At 48.6% G+C, this 24,933-nt stretch overlaps 1 protein-coding gene across 3 annotated transcripts in view; it reads right to left on the bottom strand.

Annotated features, from left to right (window-relative positions):
* Positions 1-24,933, bottom strand: part of ARHGEF11 (Rho guanine nucleotide exchange factor 11) — an 883,046-nt gene that overhangs the window by 160,522 nt on the left and 697,591 nt on the right. For all 3 annotated transcript variants that reach the window (XM_078670282.1, XM_078670280.1, XM_078670281.1), the window contains one exon: positions 7,157-7,244. In XM_078670282.1, the coding sequence (XP_078526408.1) occupies positions 7,157-7,244 (88 nt within the window). The remainder of the gene's footprint in view (positions 1-7,156; positions 7,245-24,933) is intronic.

Here is a 24,933-nt window from a genome sequence, read left to right as displayed (position 1 = left end):
GTGGTCAGACACACTTTATCTCATTGTACGCGGACAATCCCTTGCTGTTTTTAAAAGACGCGGGAGATGGTTTAGAGGGGGACGGGCATTGTTTCATAGATGCGGGGAAATTTCAAGACTCAGAGTCAACTGGGCGAAGACTTGTGTCTTCCCGGTTGACCCGGCATGCAATCAGCCTCCACCCGTGCAGGATATTAAGTGGGAACCCCACTGTCTTCCTTATTTAGGGACGCATATTTATCAGACCCAGGAAGATTTACTAGATGGTAACATTGACAGGGCGATGCGAGGTCTTAAAAATAGCATGCAGTTTTGGGGAACCTTACCTTTATCAGTGGCAGGTCGTGTGGCCTTATTAAAAATGGTGGCACTTCCCCGGCTACTTTATTATTTCCGAACGCTGCCGGTGTGGATACCTGCTGCCTTTTTTAGGTCGCTCAGGTCTATGGTGGGAGGCTTCATCTGGGGAAACGGGAGGTGGAGGGTGGCGCTCGATACATTGACACGCCCGAGAGCGGAGGGGGGGCTTGCAGCTCCTAACTTCGAGTTGTATTATCTGGCCACACAATTCCAAGGGCTTACTCAAGCTTTGGAATTCAGAGGTCCCGAAAGAGAATTTGAACCGGATGTACCTCGGCACGTGCTGTCGTTTGTTATACTCCAGCAGAAAATACATATGGACTCGCTGTCTATTGAGGAACGTACTCTGAGGCTTTGTTGGAGACGTTATCATAATAGAGTCAAGATGCAGCGCCCTTATGCCCCAGAAATACCCTTGGGTATGTGTACCGCCCTTCCGCACGGCGGGGATTGGTCGGCCCTCGCGGAGTGGGAGTCTCTTGGCTTACAGATAGTAGGAGACCTGTACGAAGATGGTGTTTTGCTGCCTTATAGTGGGCTACAGGAGAGATTTGGGCTCCCGCGGGGACACTACTTAATACACACAGTCCTGATAGCTGCCATCCAAAAGTACTGGGATAGAGGCCTATTAGAACCACCGGTGAGCTCAGCGTGTCAATATGTAGTAATGGCAGCGGGCACATTTAAGGCTGTCACATGTCTACATAGCCGTATGCTTGGGGAGGGTTTGCCACCACTGCAGAAGCTACGTGACCAATGGACGACAGATATTGATAGAGACATACCAGACTTGGCCTGGTCGCAAATAGTTAAGAGGGCATGGAAGAGCACTAGAAATGCCAGACTCCAATTGGTTCATTTCTTCATACTGCACAGGGCCTACCTCACCCCGGCGAAGATCAACCAATATTTTCATGTAGACACAGCACAGTGCCCCCGCTGTATGCTAGTGGGCGCGGGCTTCTTGCACATGCTATGGGACTGTCCACAGCTGGGTACATACTGGGAGGATGTCATGGTGTTACTATGCAATATTACGGAGAGGCAGATTAATCCGGACAAGGGTGCCTGCCTACTACATTTGTTCCCCCCACACTAGTAAGACCAAAATAACAAGTAAATTCTTGGATCTGGAATTGGTGCATGCCAAAAGGGAAATCACAACCCACTGGAAGGCTGCGGGGGGACCCAGCTTCGCCAGATGGAAGGTTGCATTGCTTACATGGGCAGGGAGTGAGAACATAATTCGTCTGCAACAGGCCCAGAGGTCCCACAATGATAAGGCACTAGAATCAGCCCGGGCGTGGGAAGCTCTAGTTACTGAATTAAAGGCTGTAGATGCAGACTCTGGTTAAGAATTGAGTGACCACACAGGAGATGGAACCTAGTAGGTGATTGTGCCAATACAAGGGTATAGGAATGTGTGAGTGTGCTCCCCCCTGATATAGTCATGTTCTTATACACTGCTTTCTGTATGGTACCCTGTACATTTTTGTTTGCTCCAATTAGTTATTGAGATAGGTTACGCTGTTGCACATAACACGCCGGTGAGAGTGGGTGGGTTGCGGGAGGGCGAAGTATTTTGGTCAATTAATATGTGGCCCTGCAATACATGCATACCTATGTTGCAGTTGGCTATTCCGGTGCTCATACGAGGATATTGGGGCTACTTAGTCGTTATTTAACGATTGTATACTATTCATCCTGGCCTATTGCCCTGATTATATTATCGTATGCCGTATGCTTTTATCACTGCCTACGTGAGATTGAGGGGCCTGTATTGATAAATCTAACTATTATGTAAGTTGTTTGTGGTGGAAAACAATAAACAGATTAAAAAAAATAACATATCAGCAATCAAATTTGATACATACAATCCCAATTTCCACGTTTGTCCTGGATTAGACTTTTATCATTGAGAAGGCCGTCTTCCATGCAAATGCCACTCAACCAGAACAGTAAAAACATCACCTGTATATAATCAGCACCCCCCAGTGGCAATCCTGGGTCGAATGGCAGCATCGGACATGGAGCTGTATTACAACTGTGCTCAGGCGTAGTTTGCCTATCACTGGGTGTTCCCGACCCCCTTCATGGCGCACACTGCCCCGGAAAGTGACAGGGCGGCTCCTGTGCACCTGCATGTGGCGCTGTTCAGGCCTCAGGGGCGACCCCGGGCGGAGGTCGATACAGTAGGCTGCACGTTGTGGGCATGGCGGTGGCTCAGATGCAGAGCGCGATTGGAGAATATATTTGCCCCCTCAATCCCACTCATCAACCACCCAGAGCTGCCGTTCACTGCGGAGGCAGGGGTGGGTCAGCAGCTACGAGGGCTTCAGCTGAATACTATGGGGCAGACGTTTCAAAATGGGGTGTTTATCACGATCGACGAGGCACTAGGTGACTAGCATACAGGGATGCTGGACAAATTCACTTACTAACACTAACGAGCAGCACTGCATACACTATATGAATCCTTCCCTGTAGCACCGCCAACATTCCAGGTGCTAGAGGGCTGCCTGAAGAACCCCTCGCAGCGAAAACTCATCACCTGACTCTACTCGGGCATGCAGCGCACCTCCCCTATATGTACTTCCCTGCGCAGCAAGAGTGGGAAAAGATTCTGGGGGGGCCGCTTGAGGATGGCACGTGGGCTTATTGCTGCATACAGCTGAAAGAAATGTCGCCTAACTATAGACTACAGCTGATTCCTTTTAAATGTATTTATAGGTTGTACAGGACCCTTCTATGGTTGCATAGAACTGATCTGAGTAAGGATGCAAGATGTGTGCGTTCCTGGGCCCCGGAGACCTCCTTCATTCACCTGGCATGGGAGTGCCCGCAGTGGCAAGGTACTGGGAAAGTGTCTTTGAGGTGCTGGCTCTGTTGACTAATGCTATAATTGAACGCTCCCCCATGGTTGCCCTGCTAGGGTATGTATGTAGTGTAGCTGCCGAGTGCAGGAAACTAGTGGCCATGCTCTTGCTCAAAAGACGGGAGGCTATATGCTGGGGCCGCAGGCCATGTCCAAAGACATCAGAATGGCTCAAAGATGCAGCATTCTGCAATAATCCGCTGTCTGATTATTGGGAACTTATGCCCGCGTAGTCTCGACCCAAGGACATTTGGGCACCACTGCTAAGTTATCTAAATCCATGTCCCCTGGCGATGGAGACCATGCAATGGTGGTGATCCCGATGCCGAGCGTTGGCTAGGCATCGCCGGGGTGGCTTGTGGGCTACCTGGTCGCAGCTGGAGCACTTTGTCTTCAATTGGATACGTGAGGAACCCCTCCCCCCCACCCCTCTGCCCTGTTCATTTTTATTAATTCGGTTTCTCCTTTTCTATATTTTTTTCTGTTCGACTCAGATGGCGCGGGATACCGATATATCTGTTGGGGTGACCGATACTTTAGAATACCGAAGAGGAATCTTAAGACATGGTTAGTTTGCGCCGACGGACTCCTTGCTCTGTATAGCACCATTGTACGAGTTTATTTTGCTAATGTTAAGCTTGCCGATAAGTTTGTATGGAGCAACACTGTGGCTCCGATCTGTATTTTTGTGATTGTTTATTCTCTTAAAATACAATAAAAAGAACTCTTTAAATAAAAAAATAAAAAACTTTCTGTGGTTGAGAGAACTTCTGATGTAAGCTACAACTCTAAGATATTTCTTTTTAACTTTTATTGTACACTATTTTAAACTTTCTATTGATTGCCTTTTTTAAATTGTATTGCCAAGTCCTACCATATGTCTAGCCCTGTCCTCTTATCGACATGGGCGATGCATAACTTGTATCTTTGTTTCTTTTATGGTATTTTACCAAAAAAAAGAGAGTTTGATTGAATGAATTTGTAATTAGAAACGAGAAGGCTATCTTGTTGGAGTTTATCAGTGTGTGCAAATATGTGACCCTTTAGGTCTATAGTTGCAATGCAATCTTCTTCTTTTAGCAAACTTGTCTTGACATTTTGTGTCTGATGAAATTTTGGGGTAATCTCAGGTGTATGATGGGTCTCAATATCAAATTTTGTTTGGGGATTAGGAAGTACAGTCATTAATTTCGTTACTCTTTGGTACCTACACAAATGTGTCCTTCTGTATGAGGTTCTGCATTCCTTGTAGCAACAGTGCCATTTCCTCTCCTTTGCAAGCGCCCCGGTTAGGCTTGACAGATGATATTATAATTTCTAACTCTACGCAGTAACAGATCTTTAAGATGTTAACACCCATTTGTGAATGGTGATGTTCCTCAATTCCTGGAGGAAACCTCCCAGTCCACTCTCTAACTGTTTTTAATGCAGAGAGTTTGTCTTGGTGAGTAACTTGCTATCTGTGGCTGGTCCGCCACCTCCAAAGGCAGTGACTCAAAAGGAGTGACTGCTGCAACAGGTATTGCCAAGGAGTACTAGGTCTCTACACACTCACCCCTTGGGTGTACTGTGTTTGTTGTGGAATGGGATGGGAGTTCCCTCTTTAAATTGATATCCTTGTAAGTGCAGTGCCTTTTCCATATGATTGTATTTCTTTATATGCTGGAGAGTTTTCCACTGCAGCTCAGTGTGGTTTTCCCCTGTAAAAGGCATATTTATAAAAGAAACTTGGACTCCTTGTTTAAAGCTGGATACTCTCATTAAGGCATGCATTCTTAGTGTAGTGTCCATGCACATGGGTCTGCTGGCTGCTTCAGCAGCTTCAAGGGCTGACTTGAAGTAGTTGGTTGAGATGGTCTTTCCTGCTTGTATTATTGCCCTAGCTTTTTGTATTGTTCTGGGACATGTTTTACCAGTTCTTCCTCCTCATTCTACCATTGACAGCACTAAAATGTGTATTGTGTCACTGTGTGACTGCTGATTGCCTTATGTTTCTTATTTCCATCTCAAACAGCGTATTTGCCTTCTCTGGAAGTGGTCCTGTGCATGCTGGAGCATTAGCCCTTTTCATTGCTGTGGAGACTGTAATGGAGTCTGTAAGCACATTGCTTGTTGCACACAAGGTCTTGGATAAAGCGTTTAGGTTTCTACTCTCTCCTTGGTGTAACTGCTTTAGAAGAAGCTGCCTCTTTAAATACGTCTTTCCTCTTGTCCATGATTCTAGGTAGCAGGGGAACCGGCCTGTACAACGCTGGCAGAGCCACACGTGCCCTTCCCTCGCAAGCGCAACCTCGTTTTCCTGAACTACACATGACTTAACCACACATATCGTATTTAAGGCACATGCGCTGTATAGATGCTGAGATGGGCGTGCCTAGGAACAGGAAGGATCGGGAGAGTATGCGGTGAAGTAAGTGGAACTGGGTCTGCAGCCGGTTTTTGGGGCGGGGTGGTGGGATCGTTTTTAAGGGTTGGGGTAGTTGTTAGTGCTCAGGGTTAGGGTTGTTTAAAGGGCTGTTTTTAAGGCTGGTGGGTTGGGTTGCTTTTAGGGCAGAGGAAGGGTTCAGGGTCATTTTCAGGGCTGGGGGGACAGGGTAGTTTTTAGGGTTCGGGGGTCAGGATAGTTTTTAGGGCTTAGTGAGGCTTGGGTATGTTTTGGGGCTCAGGGTAGGGCCGGGTTACTTTTTAGGCTGGGGGGGGAGGGAGAAGTTGGTAAGGGTAGTTTTTAGGGCTCAGGGTGGATTTGGGGGTACTTTTTAGGGCTCAAGGGGGGGTCGGGTAGTTAGGGCTTAGGGGAGGTCGGTCATTTTTAGGGCTCGGACGGGGTCGGGTTTGTTTCTACGGCTTGGGCATTTGGGTTAGTTTTAGTGGTAAGGGTGGCATTGAGGTACTTTTTAGGGCTCAGTGGGGGGGCAGAGTAGTTGGTAGGGATAAGGGCAGGTGACATAGGTTGGGATCTTTACTCTATACCAATCATGCCTTTACCACGAAAAAGCGTGGTAAAGTCATGCATGGTATAGACGCTTTCGTATTTTGGTCCGAGTTGTAGAGACATGGATGGTTTAGTCATGCACACCTCTGTCATTCAATCAGGTAGCAGGGACAAGAACAGGTTTTTCTTCAGTGATAGCACTATTTTCGGGAGGAAACACTCCAGGGCCTGTTCTTTTTCTAGCTGTGCTTTTAAGTGTTTACTAACCTTTTAATGACAACATTGCACAGAAAAAAGTCATCCAGAAGGGTTGGCAGAGAACGGATGGATTCGTACCTGCACTAAGGAGAGTCAGTGTCAAAGTCCTGCCATATATCCTCATCCCCTTGGGATGCCTCTAAGAATGAGCGCGTCATATTGCTCATCCTCATCATAAAACTCTTCCTGCTCTTCCACTGGGGAGTCTGAAACACGCTGGAGGTTCTGGGCCTCCTTGGTTCTCCTCTTCTATCCTAATTAATGTTTGTTTAAATGGTTTGTCAGTGGGACCAAAGTATAGGCTATGCCAGACGCTGATCTGCAGTAACCCTCATCATTGTTATAATATCTCAAATTACCTTGCACCAATGTACAATATTCCATAAAAAAATATGAGTCACAAAGCATGCTCTGCCGTCTATTCCTCAAATTTTCAGACAAGATCTAAATACTGCAGACATGACTGCTGGTAACCTTAGTACTGGACCAGTCATTACACATTATCCTTAGAAGAGTGGCAGTGAGGACTCTACACAGGTTGTCTAGAGAAAAGCAACAATCTCCGAGATCAGAACTTCTTTTAGACTTCTCCCTCAGGCTACCCCTACAAAAAACAGTTAGACTGAAATATGCAAACTGTTGCAGCCTTTATGAGGATACACTGTATGGCCCTTAGGAAGAGTCCTGCTATTTCACTGTTAGTTTATTAAGGTGTCAGCTGAAATTCTTACGTGTTTTTCTCCAGTGAGGTGAGTGCCACAAGCTCGTAGATTTGAGGTCCAAGCTCGGATGTGCAAATGATGAAGAAGGCTCGCTTATCTGAGAAAAAAATATATATATTTAAGACTATACAGGAAACCACCATGGCAGAAACTGAAAAGTTAATACACAACAATGACAGAGTTCCTATTTACTTATATTCTAACTTGCTAAAAATAAAGACAATAGTTTCCATAAGTAACAGTTATGAAGTCGACTGAAAATAACTTTTAAAGGTACCACTAATTTGAAGAGCGAAAAATTCAATCACATCAACAGCATAGAGAATGAATATAGCATACGTATTAAATCCTCTTCACAGCAGACGGAAAAATTTCAAATTCCTAATTACAGTCAAACTCATATTTTTACTAATGGTAGAGTACATCATATCCAGAATAATTTTTTTAAGTCAGTTGATGTCATGTAGTAACCACCATTTTACAAGCCATGGTAATGTCTCACTAGTGATAAAATTAGATATACTTGTATGTACAAGACATTACAGAAAGCGAACAGAAAAAGAGAGACTATGAATCAATCATTAAATGTGTCAATGCATTTTTGCCTAACAGTGCTGTTACACAACTGTTGTGTTTTATCCACTCTTCTAAAATATATGTCTTTGGCACATTTAATGATTGATTCATAGTCTCTTTTTCTGTTCGCTTTCTGTAATGTCTTGTACATACAAGTGTATCTATTTATAATTGAATCCGGTTGAGATATTGTTGTATATTCTTGCTATAACTACCCTGATCTCAACTAGGATTGTGGGTGATTCTCCAGTGTCTTTTTCCTTTACTGGTGATAAAAGCGCTGATGCCATCCAGACTGAGTATCCCATTTGATAGAACAAATGTGGAAATGCTACGAGGCAAACGCCGAAAGACTCAGAAACAACTTCCAAAAACGCAGAGGGGTTCTTAACCAGTGAAATAAAAATTAAACCATTTTATTCCCCCCATGATCAGATTTCCACCAGCTGAGGCTCTTTTCCCGACTCATTCATTTAATGCAATCACTCCTGTAACCAGTGTTTTCTTGACATAATTTGTATCACACAAAAGTACATCGAAAATGAAGAAAACAGACAAAAAAACGCTTTGCGGAAATCAGATCCATCCTCCTCAAAAACGAGATCATAGAAATGCAAAATACATAGATACAAGCACAGCAGGCTAAGTCTATATCAGGGCTCAGCTGATGGACATCATGCTTATACACCAGTCATACATCGTCAATCACTCACGATCACACAATGTGAACAACCCTAGCCATTGCAAGGAGCAGGTCAGAGTGCATACAGTATAAACAGTTCTCAGAATTAAAATATTTTGAACAAACTAGTTAATACCTTCGGTAACGATATATCTGTAAGAAACATAGGTTAGTTAAAGAGTCCTTACCTTAGACTAACCTCCAGGTGTCCTACTGGATCCGGAAAGTCTTTCGTCAACAGTACCCCTGCGCATCGAAAGGTGACGTCGGTCGGCTCCGTATTCGTCGTTGACGTCCTGGTCGCCGAGATGACGTCGCGGTAGCTACTTAGACGCTACCCTCGCGCATGGACGTCAGGATGTGACAACGTGAGACCTGCTAAGTACAGACCTATGGGGGAGGGTGAAAGCACGCAAGGAGGTGCTGAACTGATAAATCGGCCTGGGCATCAAACAAAAGGACCCCATCAAAGGGCAGGTCAACAAGGCGTTCCCGGATATTCTCCTCCGGAGAGGAGTCAATGATCCGGCGGCGCCAAGGCGTCTTCGGCCGGCGCCGCCTCTGCCTAGTCCAGCGCCGATTCGGGCTCGTCCGGCGCCGACTCGACCTCAACAGGCTCTGACTCCCAGCCGGGCCGCGCCCTGACGAAGCGATATCTCCATCATCCCTAGAGGCAAGGGGCTCAGTCGGCGCCGGGGGCGAACCCACCATCGAGTCAGACCGGAGACACCGCACGTAGCTGAGGGTCCGAGGACGTCCCAGGGAGAGGAGGGGACCCAAGGGAGGCCTGTAGAGCCGCGGCATGAAAGGCCGCCATCTGGGTTTGAGTTGCCTCCACTCCAGGGAAAGGCGGATAGGGCAGGGACACCTCCCGGAGGTGCACTTCCGGAGAGATCCGGGAACTAGTGCCCCCGACAACAGAAGGAAGGGAGGTCGAGGACCTCGACGACATGCGCTGGGACTTACCAGGAAGGGGCAAGCGACGCATATGGGGACCAGACGGCGACCAATGCCGCAAACGCAACCCACTGCCACCGGGACCTGACGCCGAAGAGGAGGCCAGAGGCTGTGACGACTTCGACGGGACAATCGAGCCGAAAGTAACTTCAGCCGGCGCTCCCGCCGGGACTTCCCCTTGAGCTGTTGGCAGGCATAGCAATCTGTGGAGTCGTGGTGTTCGCCCAGACACCACATGCAGATACGGTGTGGGTCCGTCGCGGACATTTGCTGATAACAGGAGGCACACGTTTTAAAGCCCGAAGGCATTGCACACTGTTCCGTACGCGAAAGCGTCCAAGGGGCTTGAAAACAGGCCAGAGGAACCGCTTACTCCGGATCCGCATTGCACGCGGAAAAGAAGGAAACTGACATCAGCACGCGGGGAGGGACTTATATGATCTCGCTGACGTCACGTCCCTCGACGTCAGGTTGGGGTCGTGTGGCGCCATCCCCCGGCGCGCTGAGTTGCTTCTGCAAAAAGAATTGCGGATTCAGTCAGACGCCTGGAGATAATTATAAGTTAAGGAATCTGCGGCTAGATGTCTCTATCAGATAATAAAATACACTTCTAATCAATGCACCGTAAAAGCATAAAGATAGAGATACTTCTATCTACCTATGTAAACAAGCAAACACAGTCCTAAAGCATGATGAGAGGACATACAATTAATTGTAAAAAATAAACTTCAAAGGAAAAGAAAATGCCGGAAAGTGATTAAATAGTTTCATGTCAAAATTGAGATTATGCAAGCTTTGAGTATATAATAAAAAGATACCTCTATTTACAGAGGCTCACCTTTTGGAATACAAGTCTCAGGCCCATCTGTCCCACAGCTGCGTCAGCCCTCTGTGTTAAATCCAAGCAATAGTGCTGCATGAACGTGCAGGTTGCTTTCCATATGGCAGCACCCCAAATTTTCTCCAACAGCATGCCTGCGAACAGAGCAGCCAAAGTAGACACTGCTCTCTTAGAATGGGCTTTAGCCCTCTTTGTCAGAGGCTTGCTAGCCTTGGAATAGCAGAATTGTATAGTCGCTGAGATCCATCTTGCAATGGTTTCTTTAGTTACCACTGAGCCTTGATAGCCTTGACCATAGGCTATGAATAGGTTGTTCCTTTTGCGAATATCTTTGGTTCTTTGCAAGTACAATTTCGGCACATGTGATTTCTAAAGTGTGAAGAGCCTGCTTCACTGCTGTGACTGGATTAGGGAAGAAAGTCCGAAGAATAACAGGTTCATTTAGATAAAATTGGGAAGGAACCTTGGGTTCGTTCTAAAGAGAACAAACTCATCTGTATAGTGAAGAAACGGTTCCTGAAGTAAAGGCTGCTTTTCACTGACCCTCCTGGTATATGTGAGTGCAAGGAGTGGAGCAACTTTCCATATTAACATTTTTAATTCAGCTCGATGGATAGGCTCAAAAGGCTGCTTATCAGCATTGAAAGGACTAGGTTAAGGTGCCATTCCAGGGGAGGAGGTTGAAATGGAGGGAAAGATCTGAAGATACTTTCATTAACTGTTTTACAAGCCTAGTGGAGAAGAGATACTGTCTGAAGAGAACACCTGTACCTTAGAATTGTGCAAGTGTGGACCTTCACTGAAGAGTAAACTAATCCTGAGTTAGCCATGGAGAGAAGGTAGGGTAGGGTCTGTTCAGGAGTTGCGTGGAACGGATACAGATTCTTCTGTTGACACAAATGACATAACATCTTCCACTTCAACCTACAAGTCTTGTTCGTGCCTTCTGCTCTAGATTTAGCAATGACATTTTTGGACTCTTGCGATAGATTTAAATTCCTGAATTTGTAGAACTCAAGAGCCATGTGTACAAATGGTTGAGAGGCTGGATCCGGGTGACAAATTTGACCATTGCCACCGATGTTGGCAAGAGGTGAATGGGGTTGGTCTCCAGCAGGAGGAGAAGCTCCGAAAACCAGTGCTTCCTGAGCCACTTGAGAGCGATCAATAGGAGGTGGCAGTGCTCCATCTTGATCTTGGTGAGAACTCTGGGAATCAGTGGGATGGGGTTAAAGCGTATGCATAGATGTTGGACCAATGCATCGAAAGAGCATTCCCCACACAACTTTGGTGGAGGGAATTGACTTGCGTATAAGAACAAGTTACTTACCTTCGGTAACGATATAGCTGTAAGAAACAGTAGTTAGTATTAGATTCCTTACCTTAGAATATCCCCAGGCGTCAGACTGGATCCGGAAATTTTTGCGTAACAGTACCTTTGCGCGTCGGTAGGCGCCTGCGGCTCTGCGTCCGTGCCGTGATGACGTCGTCGGAGTACTTAGACGCCGCCTCCGCATGCTGACGTCAGTTCTTAGACACAGCATTTCCGCGCCAGAAACGCAGAGCCATGTTAAAAACCAACACTGGTGCCATTGAAACTAGGGCCCTGAAAGGGGATGACCTTAACCCTAGATATCGGTTCGCAGAACTGGGAGGATGGGTGGGGTGGTAAGGAATCTAATACTAACTACTGTTTCTTACAGATATATCGTTACCGAAGGTAAGTAACTTATTAATCTGAAAGAAACAGGTTAGTATTAGATTCCTTACCTTAAAATAGATACCCCAGCAATACCAAACCGGTGGTGGGTCTGCGAACCAATAATCACACCAGAAAGTCCTGGAGGACGGAACGGCCAAAGAAGCCATCCCTCCGGACCTGGCTGTCCAGGCAGTAGTGTTTTGCAAACGTGTGCAGCAATGCCCACGTAGCTGCCTGACAGTTGTCCTGGAAGGGGACTCCCAGGCCCAGGGCAGTGCTAGCCGCCGTGGCCCGAGTGGAATGGGCCCTCAGCCCAACAGGAGGCTCTTTCCTAGCCAAGGAGTAACATGCCTTGATACACAAGACGACCCACCGAGAGATGGTCCTCTTGTGCACTGCCGTCCCTTCTTAGCGCCCACGTAACCAACAAAGAGTTGGTCATCCACCCGGAACTGGCGTGTGCGATCTAGATAGAACGAAATCGCACGTTTTGGGTCCAGACGGTGGAGCCGCTCTTCCTCTTTAGAGGGATGCGGTGGCGGAAAGAAGGTGGGCAAGGTGATAGACTGCCCGATATGGAAGGCCGTGACAACCTTGGGCAGGAAAGATGGCTTAGTCCGCAACACAACCTTGTCCGGATGGACAGAAAGGAAAGGGGGTGTGCATGAAAGAGCCTGGAGCTCACTCACTCTCCTGACAGAGGTGATGGCAACCAGGAAAGCAGTCTTCAGAGTAAGAAGGCTGAGGCACCACAAACGGAACAGGAGGGAACATGTGTGTGATGCCCTTCAGAAAACGAGTTACAATAGGGGACTTGAACAAAGAAGGTTGATCAGGCAGCCTCAGAAAGGCTGAAATGGCAGAAAGGCAGCCCTTGATAGAGCCCTGCTGGGCAAGAGAAAGAAGGAAGAGGAGAACCTCAGAAAGAGGGGCAGAAAGAGGATCCACAGCCTTTGCTGTGCACCATGCCACAAATTTGTTCCACCTTCAGGCGTATACCGACTTTGTGGAGGGACGCCTGGTTGCCAGAATGACATTACAGACTTCAGGAGGCAAGTCAAATGGCCTCAACTGTCGCCGCTCAATCTCCAAGCATGGAGGTGGAGACTGGACAGGTTCGGGTGGAGGACCGTCCCCTGCTGCTGCGACAGAACGTCCTCCTGAAGAAGCAGACGAACCGGGGGATTGACTGACATACTGAGTAGCTCTGGATACCAGTACCTTCGTGCCCAGTCCGGAGCCACAAGGATGACTTGGGACCGGTCGCGTTTGATCTTCTTCAGCACTCTGGGCAGAAGTGGTATAGGCGGAAAGGAGTACAACAGACCGCATCTCCACTCGTGACGAAAAGCGTCTCCGAGCGAGTGCCGCCTTGGAAATTCCAACGCGCAGAACTGATGACATTGCGCGTTCTCTTCAGTGGTGAATAGATCTAACCAAGGCTCTCCCCACTGCTGAAAGAGGCCTTGCGCCACGTCCGAGTTCAGACGCCATTCGTGATCCATCATGCACCGACGGCTGAGCTCGTCCGCCCTGGCGTTCAGAGAACCTGCCAGGTGGTGAACCACCAGGGTCACGCCCTGATGTTCCAGCCACTGCCAGAGGCGCAGAGCCTCCTGGCAAAGGGTCCACGACCCCACCCCGCCCTGTTTGTTGCAGTACCACATGGCGGTGGTGTTGTCCATGAACACCTGCACCACAGTCCCCCGGAGGGGAGGAATGCCTTCAGTGCTAGACGAATCGCCCTCAGCTCCAAAAGGTTGATATGGAGCCGGGACTCCGCCGGAGACCAGAAGCCTCTGATCTCCGCCTCTCCCACGTGGCCTCCCCAGCCCTGGAGGGACGCATCCGTCACAACTACGTGCTCCGGTTGGGGAAGGGAGAGGGATCTGCCGCTGACCCAATCGCGGTCCGTGAGCCACCACTGCAGCTGTCTCGCAGTGCCCTCCGAGATTAAGACATGGTCGGACAAGTTGCCCTGATGCTGGGCCCACTGAAACTTCAGGTCCCACTGCAGAGCCCGCATCCGCCACCGGGCGTGATGCACCAGAAGGATGCAGGAGGCCATTAGCCCCAGAAGCCGCAGCGTCAACCTGACCAAGACCCGGGACAAAGGCTGAAAGAGTGGAATCAGAGCCTGAATGTCCCGAACCCGCTGTTCGGGAGGATAAGCCCGAAACTGCGCCGAGTCGAGAACCGCTCCTATGAAGAGGAGCTTCTGGGAGGGGCACAGGTGTGACTTCGGCACATTGATGGAAAACCCCAGCTGGTGCAGGAGGTCTGCCGTCGTCTGGAGGTGGCTGACGACTGTTTGGGGCGAGCCCGCCTTCAACAACCAGTCGTCGAGGTAGGGGAAGACTGAAACCCCTAACCTGCGCAGATGAGCTGCATCCACCGCCATCACCTTTGTGAAGACCCGTTGGGCGCTGGTATGGCCGAAGGGGAGCACGGTAAACTGAAAGTGCTCGTGGTCAACCGTGAACCGCAGGTAGCGCCGGTGGGCCGGCAGGACGGGGACGTGGAAATAAGCGTCCTGCAAGTCCAACGCTACCATCCAGTCTCCTGGGTCCAGGGCAGCTAAAACCTGAGACAGTGTCAGCATTTTGAACTTCTGCTTCCGGAGGATGCCGTTGACGTTCTGTAGATCCAATATCTGGCGTAGGCCCCCTTTGCCCTTCTTGGGTGCCAGAAAGTAGTGGGAGTAGCAACCACACCCTACTTCTGGCCCAGGAACGCACTCGATGGCCCCCTTGGCCAAGAGGGCCGTAACTTCCTCCTGCAGAAGTCGCAAATGATCCCCCGATACGCGGTGGTATTGCGGTGGCGTGGCTGGAGGGGTCGCCTCGAAGGGGAGGGAGTAGCCCCTTCGGACGATTTGCAGCACCCACCTGTCCGATGTGACAGTGCGCCAGTGGAGGAGGTGATGGCGAACCCTGCCCCCCACTGGCGTCACATGGGCCTGAAAGCACAGACTAGGAGGGTTTTGAGGCGAATGCTGCGGGGGAAGGTGTGGACTGACCTCGCCGCTGTCCCCGACCGCCGCCATGGCGGTTTCCACGGCCGCTACTGCGTTGAATGGAAGTTTGCGGCGCGTGGCTGGCAGCACGTGTGGGGGCGCCCCTTCCTTGGCCACGAAATGAGCGAAAGGCACCCGTTTGCTGACGCGGGGCAGAGAGGCCCAAGGACCTGGCTGTAGCCCTGGAGTCCTTAAAGCGCTCAAGCGCATGGTCAGCCATGTCGCCGAAAAGGCGACGGCCATCAAACGGCATGTCCATGAGAGTATTCTGGACATCAGCCGAGAAGTTGGCGGACCTCAACCAGGCATGGCGACGAATCGCCACCGTCGTTGCCATCGCTCTGCCCAGTGAGTCGGTAGTATCCAGCCCAAACGGATAGAATACCGTGCTACATCCCGGCCTTCCACAAGGGCCTGGCCGAGTTTAGCCCCTACCTCCAACGGGAATTCTGGCAGCACCTCCGCGACCGTGTCCCACAGAGAGTGGGTGTAGCGGCCCAAGAGGCATGCGGTGTTGGAAGACCGCAGTCCCAGACTCAGGGAGGAGAATACCTTTTTGCGGTACTGCTCATACCTCTTGGATTCCCTGTCAGGCGGAGCCGACAGGAATGCGGACTGGGAATTTGAAGCCTGGATGACCAGGCTCTCGGGGGTGGGGTGGGTGGACAGGAAGGAATATGCTACTTACCAGTATGCATCTGTTCTTGGCATGTAGGGCTGCTGACATTTCTATCTGTGCATAGCATAGATCGCCGCCTAGTGTTGGGTCCAGATGATTGCACGTTATTGTCCTGGAAGAGTCTTCGAAGTCCGCAGAACACCTCAACTTATTGCAACAAGAAGTTATCAGCATGCTGCACAAAGGGGCCATAGAACTAGTACCATTGGAACATCAAGGTACAGGGGTATATTCGCTATACTTCCTCAACCCCAAAAAGGACGGGTCTCTCCGACCAATATTGGACCTCAGGCCACTAAATCAATACATCTTATCCGAGCATTTTCATATGCTCACCCTACAACAAGTGTTACCACTGTTGCAGCAAGGAAACTTCCTCGCAACATTGGACCTCAAAGACGCATATTTCCATATCCCGATACATCCTGCTCACAGGAAGTATCTCAGGTTTACGCTACTAAATCAACATTACCAATTCAAAGTACTTCCATTTGGTGTAACAACAGCTCCAAGAGTGTTGACAAAATGCCTAGCGACACTGGCTGCACACTTAAGACAACATATCCACGTCTATCCCTACCTGGACGACTGGCTAATACAAGCAAAGTCAGCCCAGCAGTGTGCCAGCCACATGTCAAAAACAATTCACCTACTGCACAGCCTAGGCTTCACGTTGAACTACCAAAAATCTCACCTCCCCGGTGCCTGTCGCAGCTGTAGCATTCATTACTACTTTTCTAACTTCTTGCATTGACATCTTTTACTGTACTATACTCCATCTCTGCCACAATGGCGGAAAAAAACAATCTGAGGATGGAGAGGATGCCCATGCGCACTGTAGTCCGACGGAGGAGCCACCTATCTCGTGATACTTTGAAGACTCTTCCAGGACAACAACGTGCAATCATCCGGACCCAACACTAGGCGGCGATCTATGCTATGCACAGATATCAATTCAGCAGACCACATGCCTCGAACACATGGGTCGCTCGGGGCCGGGCGGTGGCGCCTGGCCACGTTCCTATCTACAGGCGAACCTGTAGCGGGCCTGGACCAAGTGCCCAAAAGAACGTCAGTCAAGGCCTCTTTAAACGGCAGCAGAGGCTCAGCCGAGCATGACTGCGGTTTAAGGACCTCAGTGAGGAGGTTAGTCCTCAAGGCCGCGACGGAGAGCTCAAGGGCCAAGGCCTTGGCCGCCCGCGTCAACACCACACTGTAGGTTGCCCCCTCCTCCGTAGCCACGGTAGGAGGCGAGACAAAACCAGTGTCTGGCGAGGTGTCCAGACCACTGGCATCCCCAAGTCCACCTGTCCAGTCCTCCTGGGACTGACACTCCCGTGTCAGAGGGTCCTCAGACCTCTCCCAATACTCCTCATCACCCATCTCCTGATCTTCAGGGTTGTCAATGGATGGGGCCGGTTCGTTGAAGTAAAACTCCTTAATCGACGTCGGCCTGAGGGAGGCATCGGGGATGGCGCCGCCCAAGGACGGCGCCGGAGGTGACACCTGAGGGACCGGCGCCGGTGAGGTCGTCAGGTCAACCGGCGACGACCCGGATCCAGCAGCGGATCCAGCGGGGCCCTGCGGCGCCGCGGAGCCCGCAGGAGGAGTGAGGGACCTCATGGCCATGAGGAAGCGATCGATCTCCTCCGGCGTCGCGTGCTGCCCAGGGACCGGAGGGTATGGGGCAGGCCGCGACGCCCGCGACTTCGAAGGTATCACCCGAGCGTCAGGGGGAGTCGGAAGAGCGATGACGTCTCTTCGACTTCTTGTGCTTACCTGACGACTTCGAACCTGAGGAGTGATGTCGATTCCCGGAGCTATGATGGCTCCGACCCCGCGACGGTCCCTCGACCTCCGTTTGGACCGGGACCTCTCAAGGCGCGGGGCCGACTGCCTGAGTTCTAGCCGCTTGCGGGACAGCTCCCGCCTAGCTTTTGAAGTCAGGGCCCGGCAGTCGGAGTAGGTCTTGTCGTCGTGATCGACACCGAGATAGTGTAGACACCGGCGGTGAGGGTCGGTGACAGACATCAGTCGGTCGCAGTCCTCACAGGGTTTGAAACCTGGCATCCCTACCGGCACCCCTACCGGCACTGTTCGGAGTCGAAGACTCGAAAAATTATCAAAAGAGATCTCAAAAAGTTTAGTCAAAAAATGACTAAGGTACCACTTTTTCCGGATCTGCGCTTGCTGGCGCGGAAAAAAGAAGAACTGACGTCAGCACGCGGAGGCGGCGTCTAAGTACTCCGACGACGTCATCACAGCGCCCACGACGGACGTGGAGCCGCAGACGACGCCTACCGACGCGCAAGGGTACTGCTACGCAAAAAGTTCCAGATCCAGTCTGACGCCGGGGGATATTCTAAGGTAAGGAATCTAATACTAACCTGTTTCTTTCAGATCTGGCATTTTGTATTGGTTTATGTTGCAAAGAGATCCAATACGGTTTCCCCCACTCTGACAATATCCTGTTCATTTGTCATTGGTTGAGTTCCCACTCATGGCAGCTGTCCTTAGTCCTGCTCAGGGTGTCCACTAGTGTGTTGTGGACTCCGGCGAGATGTTCAGTCTTCAGTGATATCTTGTGAGCTGAGAGCTAATTCCAAACCTCTTGAGTTTCCCGGCATAGCGTTGGAGATAGAGTTTCTCCCCGTTTGTTGATATAATGCATGCTGATTGTAAAGTTGGCACGAACTAGCACAGAGGAGTTTGTGATACCTGAGAGGAAAGCCTGTAAAGAGAGAGAAAAATGGCTTTGAGCTCCAAGATGTTGATGTGCAAAGACCTCTGACTTGCCGACCATCTTCCCTGGACCTGCAGGTTCAGCATCTGACCACTCCAACCCTCCATGGAAGCATTCGTAGGGACTATAAAATCCAAATTCAGACACTAACTGCATGAGCTTGAGGCCCTGGCAGAGATACGGTATATGAGACCACCATGCCAGTATGGGTAACATCCGAAGGGAGAGCGATATCAAGTTGTCGAAAAACCCTTCAGACTGGGTCCACTGGAGTTGCAATTCTTCTTGAAATGGTCTCATCTTGAGACGTGCCAAGGGAACCAAGCTTATAGCTGAAGAAGTCATACCTAGGAGCGATTTGAACAGTCTCACAGAAATGCACTGTCTTTGCAATGCTTCAAAACCAATGCAGCAATTTGGTTTGCTTTTCTTGGAAGAGGAAGGCTTTGTTCCTTTTAGTAAGAAGATTGGCTCCCATGAATATCCTGGTCTCAATGGGTGTGGAGGAGGTCTTCGGCCAGTTGACAGAGGCCTAGCTCACGAAACAAGGAGAGACCAGCTTCTGTTGCACTGGTAGCTTGAACTGGCATTGGGGATTTTATTAGCCAGTCGTCTAGGTAAGGAAATACCTGATGTCCTTGCTTACAGGTGATATGCATTTGGTAAAAATCAGGAAGTGCAGATCTCAGACCGAAGGGTAGAACTTAGAATTGGTAACGGATTCAAGCTTCTGTGAAGCTAAGATATTGGCGGTGCTTGGGATGGATGAGAATATGGAAGTAGGCATCTTCCAGATCTAAGGATGTCATAAAATCTCCACTGATGAGGTCATGAAGAATGTCGCAGAGATATAATCAGGAAGGTTTGTTTGCGGAGGACTTTGTTATAGTTTTCTGATATTAAGGATTGGTCTCCACCGATCCTAGATCCACTTGCAGATGAAGAAAAAAATGGGGATAGAATCCGAGTCCTTTTTGGGTTGTTAGGACCGTCTGTATTGCTCCATTTGAGAGCATTAATCAAACCTCTTTCCACAGTAAGTGAAGGGGAGGGGCTACCTTTGGCAGAGTAGGTGGTGGACTGTGTACACCCCAGGGTATGGCCATAGGTGACAAGGTTCAAAACCCATCTGTCTGAGATGATGGTTTGCCAATGAGGGAGGAAGTGGGAAATCTTGGGTGGAAGTGGGAAATCTTGAGATGAAGGGATGCTGCAGCTGGTACCCAGAGAAGGTCACTGTTTGCAACCGGTGTCTTGGCTCTGGGTGGGAGGATGTCTGTGAGGTCAAACCAGCTGAAGTGGGTTGCCTATATGATTGCTGCTGGTATCCTGTTCTGTGTTGTGGCTGTAATGATTTGTAGGATTGTGATTGCTGATATCCACCCTTGCATAAGAAGAACCCACAGCTGTGAGCTCCCATGAAAGCAACCTAACGGTATTGAAGGGAACCCAAAGATTTCACAGTTTCTATGTCTGTCTTTATGGCAAGAAGAGCTTCGATGTGCCTGCCTACCAGGGTGTCGCCATCATAATCCATGTCCAATTTATTTTATTGTACTTCGGGGCAAAATGAGGTCGCCTTCAGCCACCCTTGGCGTCCTAGAACAGCTGTGCCCACCAATTGACAAAAGTCTGTGGAGGCAATGTCCTAACACAATCTATAACCTCAATGTCCGTTCTCCTTCTAGCAAGATTTTCTTTGCCTCTGATCTTTTGTCTTCAGGGATGAGGTATATGATATCTCCTACATCAGACAACATCTGGCGATCATAGCGGCCGAGAATGGCGAGGGATTAGGCTGCTTTCACCATTATAGCAGACATGGAGGAGAATATTTTCTCTATGGTATCAAGACGGCGTCCGCCTTTGTCCGGAGGAGTTATCATAGGTGTGCGCAGGTTCTTTGACCTCCTCTGTGCTGCCTGAGACATTACAGAGTCCAGTTTGGGATGACCGGTCAAACATGAGGGAGAGTCCTCAGGTGCTCTGTACTTTTTATCTTTGTGTAGGAGAACAGCTGGGACAGTGGCTGGGTTTTTCCATTATTTTTTCCTCTTCCTGCAAACCTAATCAAATACTGCATTGGAACGTACTGATTTTCTGGCCTGTTCCTTGACATCGTAAAGGAAGCAGTCGGACTGCTATACCTCCATAGGAAGGTGAAATCTGGCTGTGGTTCTCTCCGTGAGGTTATGGAAACCCCTGATGTCCTTTGGAAGTGAATCTTTGTGATGAAGTGGAGGTGGAGACTGAGTCGGGATTACATATTCATCCCATTCATTCAAAGGTGTAGGAGTATCCAGCAGTTCTCCTTCTTCCCTTTCCTCCTCCAAAGATGAAGGGTGGCGCCACTACCTGGGACCAAGGAGTCATCCTATTCCTAGACGTACTTGGTGAAGGTATAGGGGTAGACGGTGGTGGAGGTGGTGCATTATCTGGTTGCTTTTCAGTTGAGTGAGGAATACTCCTAAAGTCAGAAAGCAGGGCCTGAAGATTGTGCACGGATGACGCGGAAAGATGTGCAGTATTCTGTGTCGGTGGGGGGTCGGAGTAGTAACCCCGTGACTCATAGTATCTTGGAGGTAGAGGATAATATTGCTGGAAGTATTGACCCTCTTCATATTCCTCCTGATATTTCACATTCAGTTCAGTGAGGGCATGAGCTGGGCCAAACAGACCCCCCTCATCATCAGAGTCTTCAACAGCCAAAAGACGGGTTGGATGCAAAGGTGAAACCTTGGTTGGCGAGGTGATCTCAGGGCGGATGGATGTGCTAGGGATTCTGGAAATCTTGATAGTCAACGATGGAGGCGTCAACAGTATTGTCGTCGACAGCCTCGTTAATTGAGTAATTGTCGACAGGATCATCGTAGACGGGGCCATCGTCGACAGAAACATCGCTGGAATCATCATTGACAATAGAGATATTGACGGTGCTGTCATAGATGGAGGCGGCGACACGACCTTAGCAGGTGTCTGAATCTTAGACGACCAGTTAGAGGCACTGATGGCTGCCGTCGTCGTCTTCTCCATTGATGGTCTCGAAGACGAGATAGTCATGCTGGTGGTCGTAGATGATTGGGAGTCAATGGCGAGGTCGTCGCTGATGTAGGTTTTGACGTGGTTTTGTGCCTCAGAGTCAGGTGATGAGGCATGGGTGCGATCTTTAGCCCTGGATCTAGAAGATGTGGATGGACCAGGTAAAGATTAATCTGAAGAGACAGGACGTACCTTGTCACTCTTCTTTGAGCTGTGAGGCTGATGGGAAGGCTTGAGAGATTTTCTGGACACCTCTGAAGCTCCTTCCAAAGATCTAGTCCTTTTATGAGACCTGGCAGAGGAATCACTGTCCTCCTCAGAAGATGTTTTCTGAGTCTTGGTCTTCTGTAGCCACAATTGTAGCCGCCCTTCCCTGTCTCTTAGGATTTTTGAAGAGAAAGTGCAGCACATTTTGCACTCCTTTACCGAAAACTGAGCAGAGCTCAGGGAGACTCCATTCACACACGACATGCGGTGAAAATCTGAGGGACTCAGCCTCTCTTGGGAGTGTTCTAGAGGGTGCTATTAGCTGATTAACTACAAGTTCAAGTTTAGTTTTTTTTTGTATAAAGGACATAGATAGACTCTTATACATATGGTCTACAGACATTCTAGCCTATGATAGTATGTATATATATATATATATATGAAACATGACTTCCTCCAAAGAAAAAGGCCGTGACCCAAGGGAGACAATCAGGAGCACTTTATTAAGCAGCTGGCTCAGGCGGATGCATTTCGGCGACATTGGCCTTCCTCAGCGCCCCTCTCCAACTGCTCCTAGCGCTGCGTGGTAAATACAGTCCTTCCACTCTGTTGTTTTGTCCTCTATGCTCCGCCCCCTCAATGTAGTCCATATCCAAATGCAGCCCCGTGTGGTGGAACTGCATGTCCCATAATGCCCCAATGTTCAGCATAGCGGGACTGGATACAAATCAAATGGGGTGACATTACCAGCGAGAGTGTCCGTGGGAGGCACAGCTGAAAGAATCCGATGGGAGGTAAGCCAGATGCCACAACTCCATGCGCCCTCGAGTCTCCCTTCTTTACCGCTGCTACCCTTCTGCTTAGAATCCTTAGCGGGGGTGAACACAGGAACCTGGTTACCCGAATAGAGGATGCAATATCCCCTGCCGCTGTCTTCTCCAAGCTTCGTGGTGGGTTCTGGAGCTTATTGCCAACGCAATACAAACAGATGCTCAGTCGAGCTTGCCAGATAGTCCAGACCAACTTGATGCAGCGGGGGTACACGTGAATGCGCACTGGCGTACGCGCATGAATGTCTGAAACATGACTTCCTCCAAAGAAAAAGGCCGTGACCCAAGGGAGACAATCAGGAGCACTTTATTAAGCAGCTGGCTCAGGCACACGACATGCGGTGAAAATCTGAGGGACTCAGCCTCTCTTGGGAGTGTTCTAGAGGGTGCTATTAGCTGATTAACTACAAGTTCAAGTTTAGTTTTTTTTTGTATAAAGGACATAGATAGACTCTTATACATATGGTCTACAGACATTCTAGCCTATGATAGTATGTATATATATATATATATATATATATATATATATATATATATATATATATATATATATATATATATATATATATATATTACTTCTTGTTTATGGTACTGTGGGACTCCCACTTCAACGACGGGGAATGAGTCAAGCATGTGAATCTATGAAAGATACCCCAATACTGGATAACTGCTGGGTTTTGACAAATCAGAAAAGGAGGCATAACTCAAATTACAGAATGAACAATGTTAAACAAATCCAAACAGCACAACATTAAAGTGGTTTGAGCTGATAAAGTCCTGGTATACACTTAATGGATCACGGCAATGAAGTATTTATGGATTTTCAAAAACGAAAGGAAATCAGACTACACAAGTGGAAGATAACTGCACAGCCTTGAAAACAGTGTTTTGCAGAGTTGCTCTCTCCATGATGGTTTATATTTCGGTCTGGACTGTTCCCATGAGGCACAGGGTCAAGACTGATTTGCATATGGTGGGTCCAAACTGGGGTGGCGTAGTGGGCAAAAGAACAATGGATTTAACCCAGATCTTTTGACTGGGGGAGAATGTTTGCATTGTCAGCATTCCGTCCATCATTTGTTTGCTGTAACACTTTTCGCCCTAAGTGGGATGGGTATGCCCAGACGTGGGTCCCTTGCTCACTGTGCCACTGGATTCAAGCTAGCCTGGTTGAAGAAGGGTGACATACCCTGAAACCAGTCCCAGGATGCTTGTTTCCGGTCCAAGGAGGATTTGGCCTGGCAGTTTGGTCTGGACTGTTCCCATGAGGCACAGGGTCAAGACTGATTTGCATATGGCTGGGTCCAAACAGGGGTGGCGTGGTGGGCAAATACGATGGATTTAACCCAGATCTTTTGACTGGGGGAGAATGTTTGCATTGTCATCATTCCGTCCATCATTTGTTTGCTGTAACAGGTTTATATTTTTGAGCATATGTAAAGACAAGGTGGAAGCTCATTTCTGAGGAGTTATGATATGCTATGATAATTTCTTCATTGAAACAAGCTTCCTGCGAATTTTGAATGTTGTCTCTGTCTGCTAATGTGAACATAAACACAGCTTTCAGTGCCCTAATGTCAGACTAGGGAAGTTGTCATTTAATATAGATTTGATACCATTGGAAACACTTTATACATTACGGATGATCAACGTTGATGTTGGTAATTTTATACTCAGTGTGGTGCATCTTTGTATTGCTAAAATAATGTAAATATCTATGCACAGCTCTTTTCTCTTCACTCAATTGGAGACTTGACTGTTCTTGTTCCAGGTGCAGACAAGTGAACAGAGGTGGGACTGGAGAATTGCGTCCTCATCTGTGCAAATGTCTAAGAAGTACATGATTTTACAATTATTAGTACATCAAGGGTATTAATGTGAGAGTAGTAGTTGCCCTCTTTTTAATTTCAGTTAAAGAGACCTTTTACTTCCAATATACTTACAGTGAGCTTTAAGTCCACCCTCTTCACCCACTGGCTCGTTTTGACACGCCTCTTTGAGCCACTGGCTTGAGGTGGAGTCTACGCCTAGGCTCAGCCTCGAAGCCAATTTCTTTGTATTATCTGATGCTACTATTATGCTACATTTTTCCAGAACTTACATTGTATGGATGCATTGCAACTACAGATATCCGTCCATTACTGGTGGCTTCGTCATGCACCTCCCTCTTTCCATCTTGATCCACCTTCTGCTATTCTTACTATTCTTTTTTTACATGTGTTCCTTGTACAAGCACTGCCAGTCACACTTACATTTCTCCTTCTGGCCCTGCCCTTCTTCCTCTGTGTGCTGCTTGCTTCACCTGTTTTTTTCATCCCAGTGGCTTCTTATTAGTGCAGCTGAGATGGGAATTTTTAAGGGGGGTACATAAAAACGAAAACCCATCTATATTAAAGGCTGTCTCGCCTTCAAAGTAAACCTCTTTTGGTTTCTTTGTCTATGTGGGCTGGCAAGAGATTATTCATTATAGTCCTTCCTCGCTTTCTGGCCACAGACACTAAAGATGGGCTATAA

This window comes from Lissotriton helveticus, chromosome 12 (assembly GCF_964261635.1).
Source record: "Lissotriton helveticus chromosome 12, aLisHel1.1, whole genome shotgun sequence".
Taxonomy (NCBI): domain Eukaryota; kingdom Metazoa; phylum Chordata; class Amphibia; order Caudata; family Salamandridae; genus Lissotriton; species Lissotriton helveticus.
Note: the sequence above shows the minus strand (reverse complement) of the source record. Positions and strands in the feature narration are given on the sequence as shown.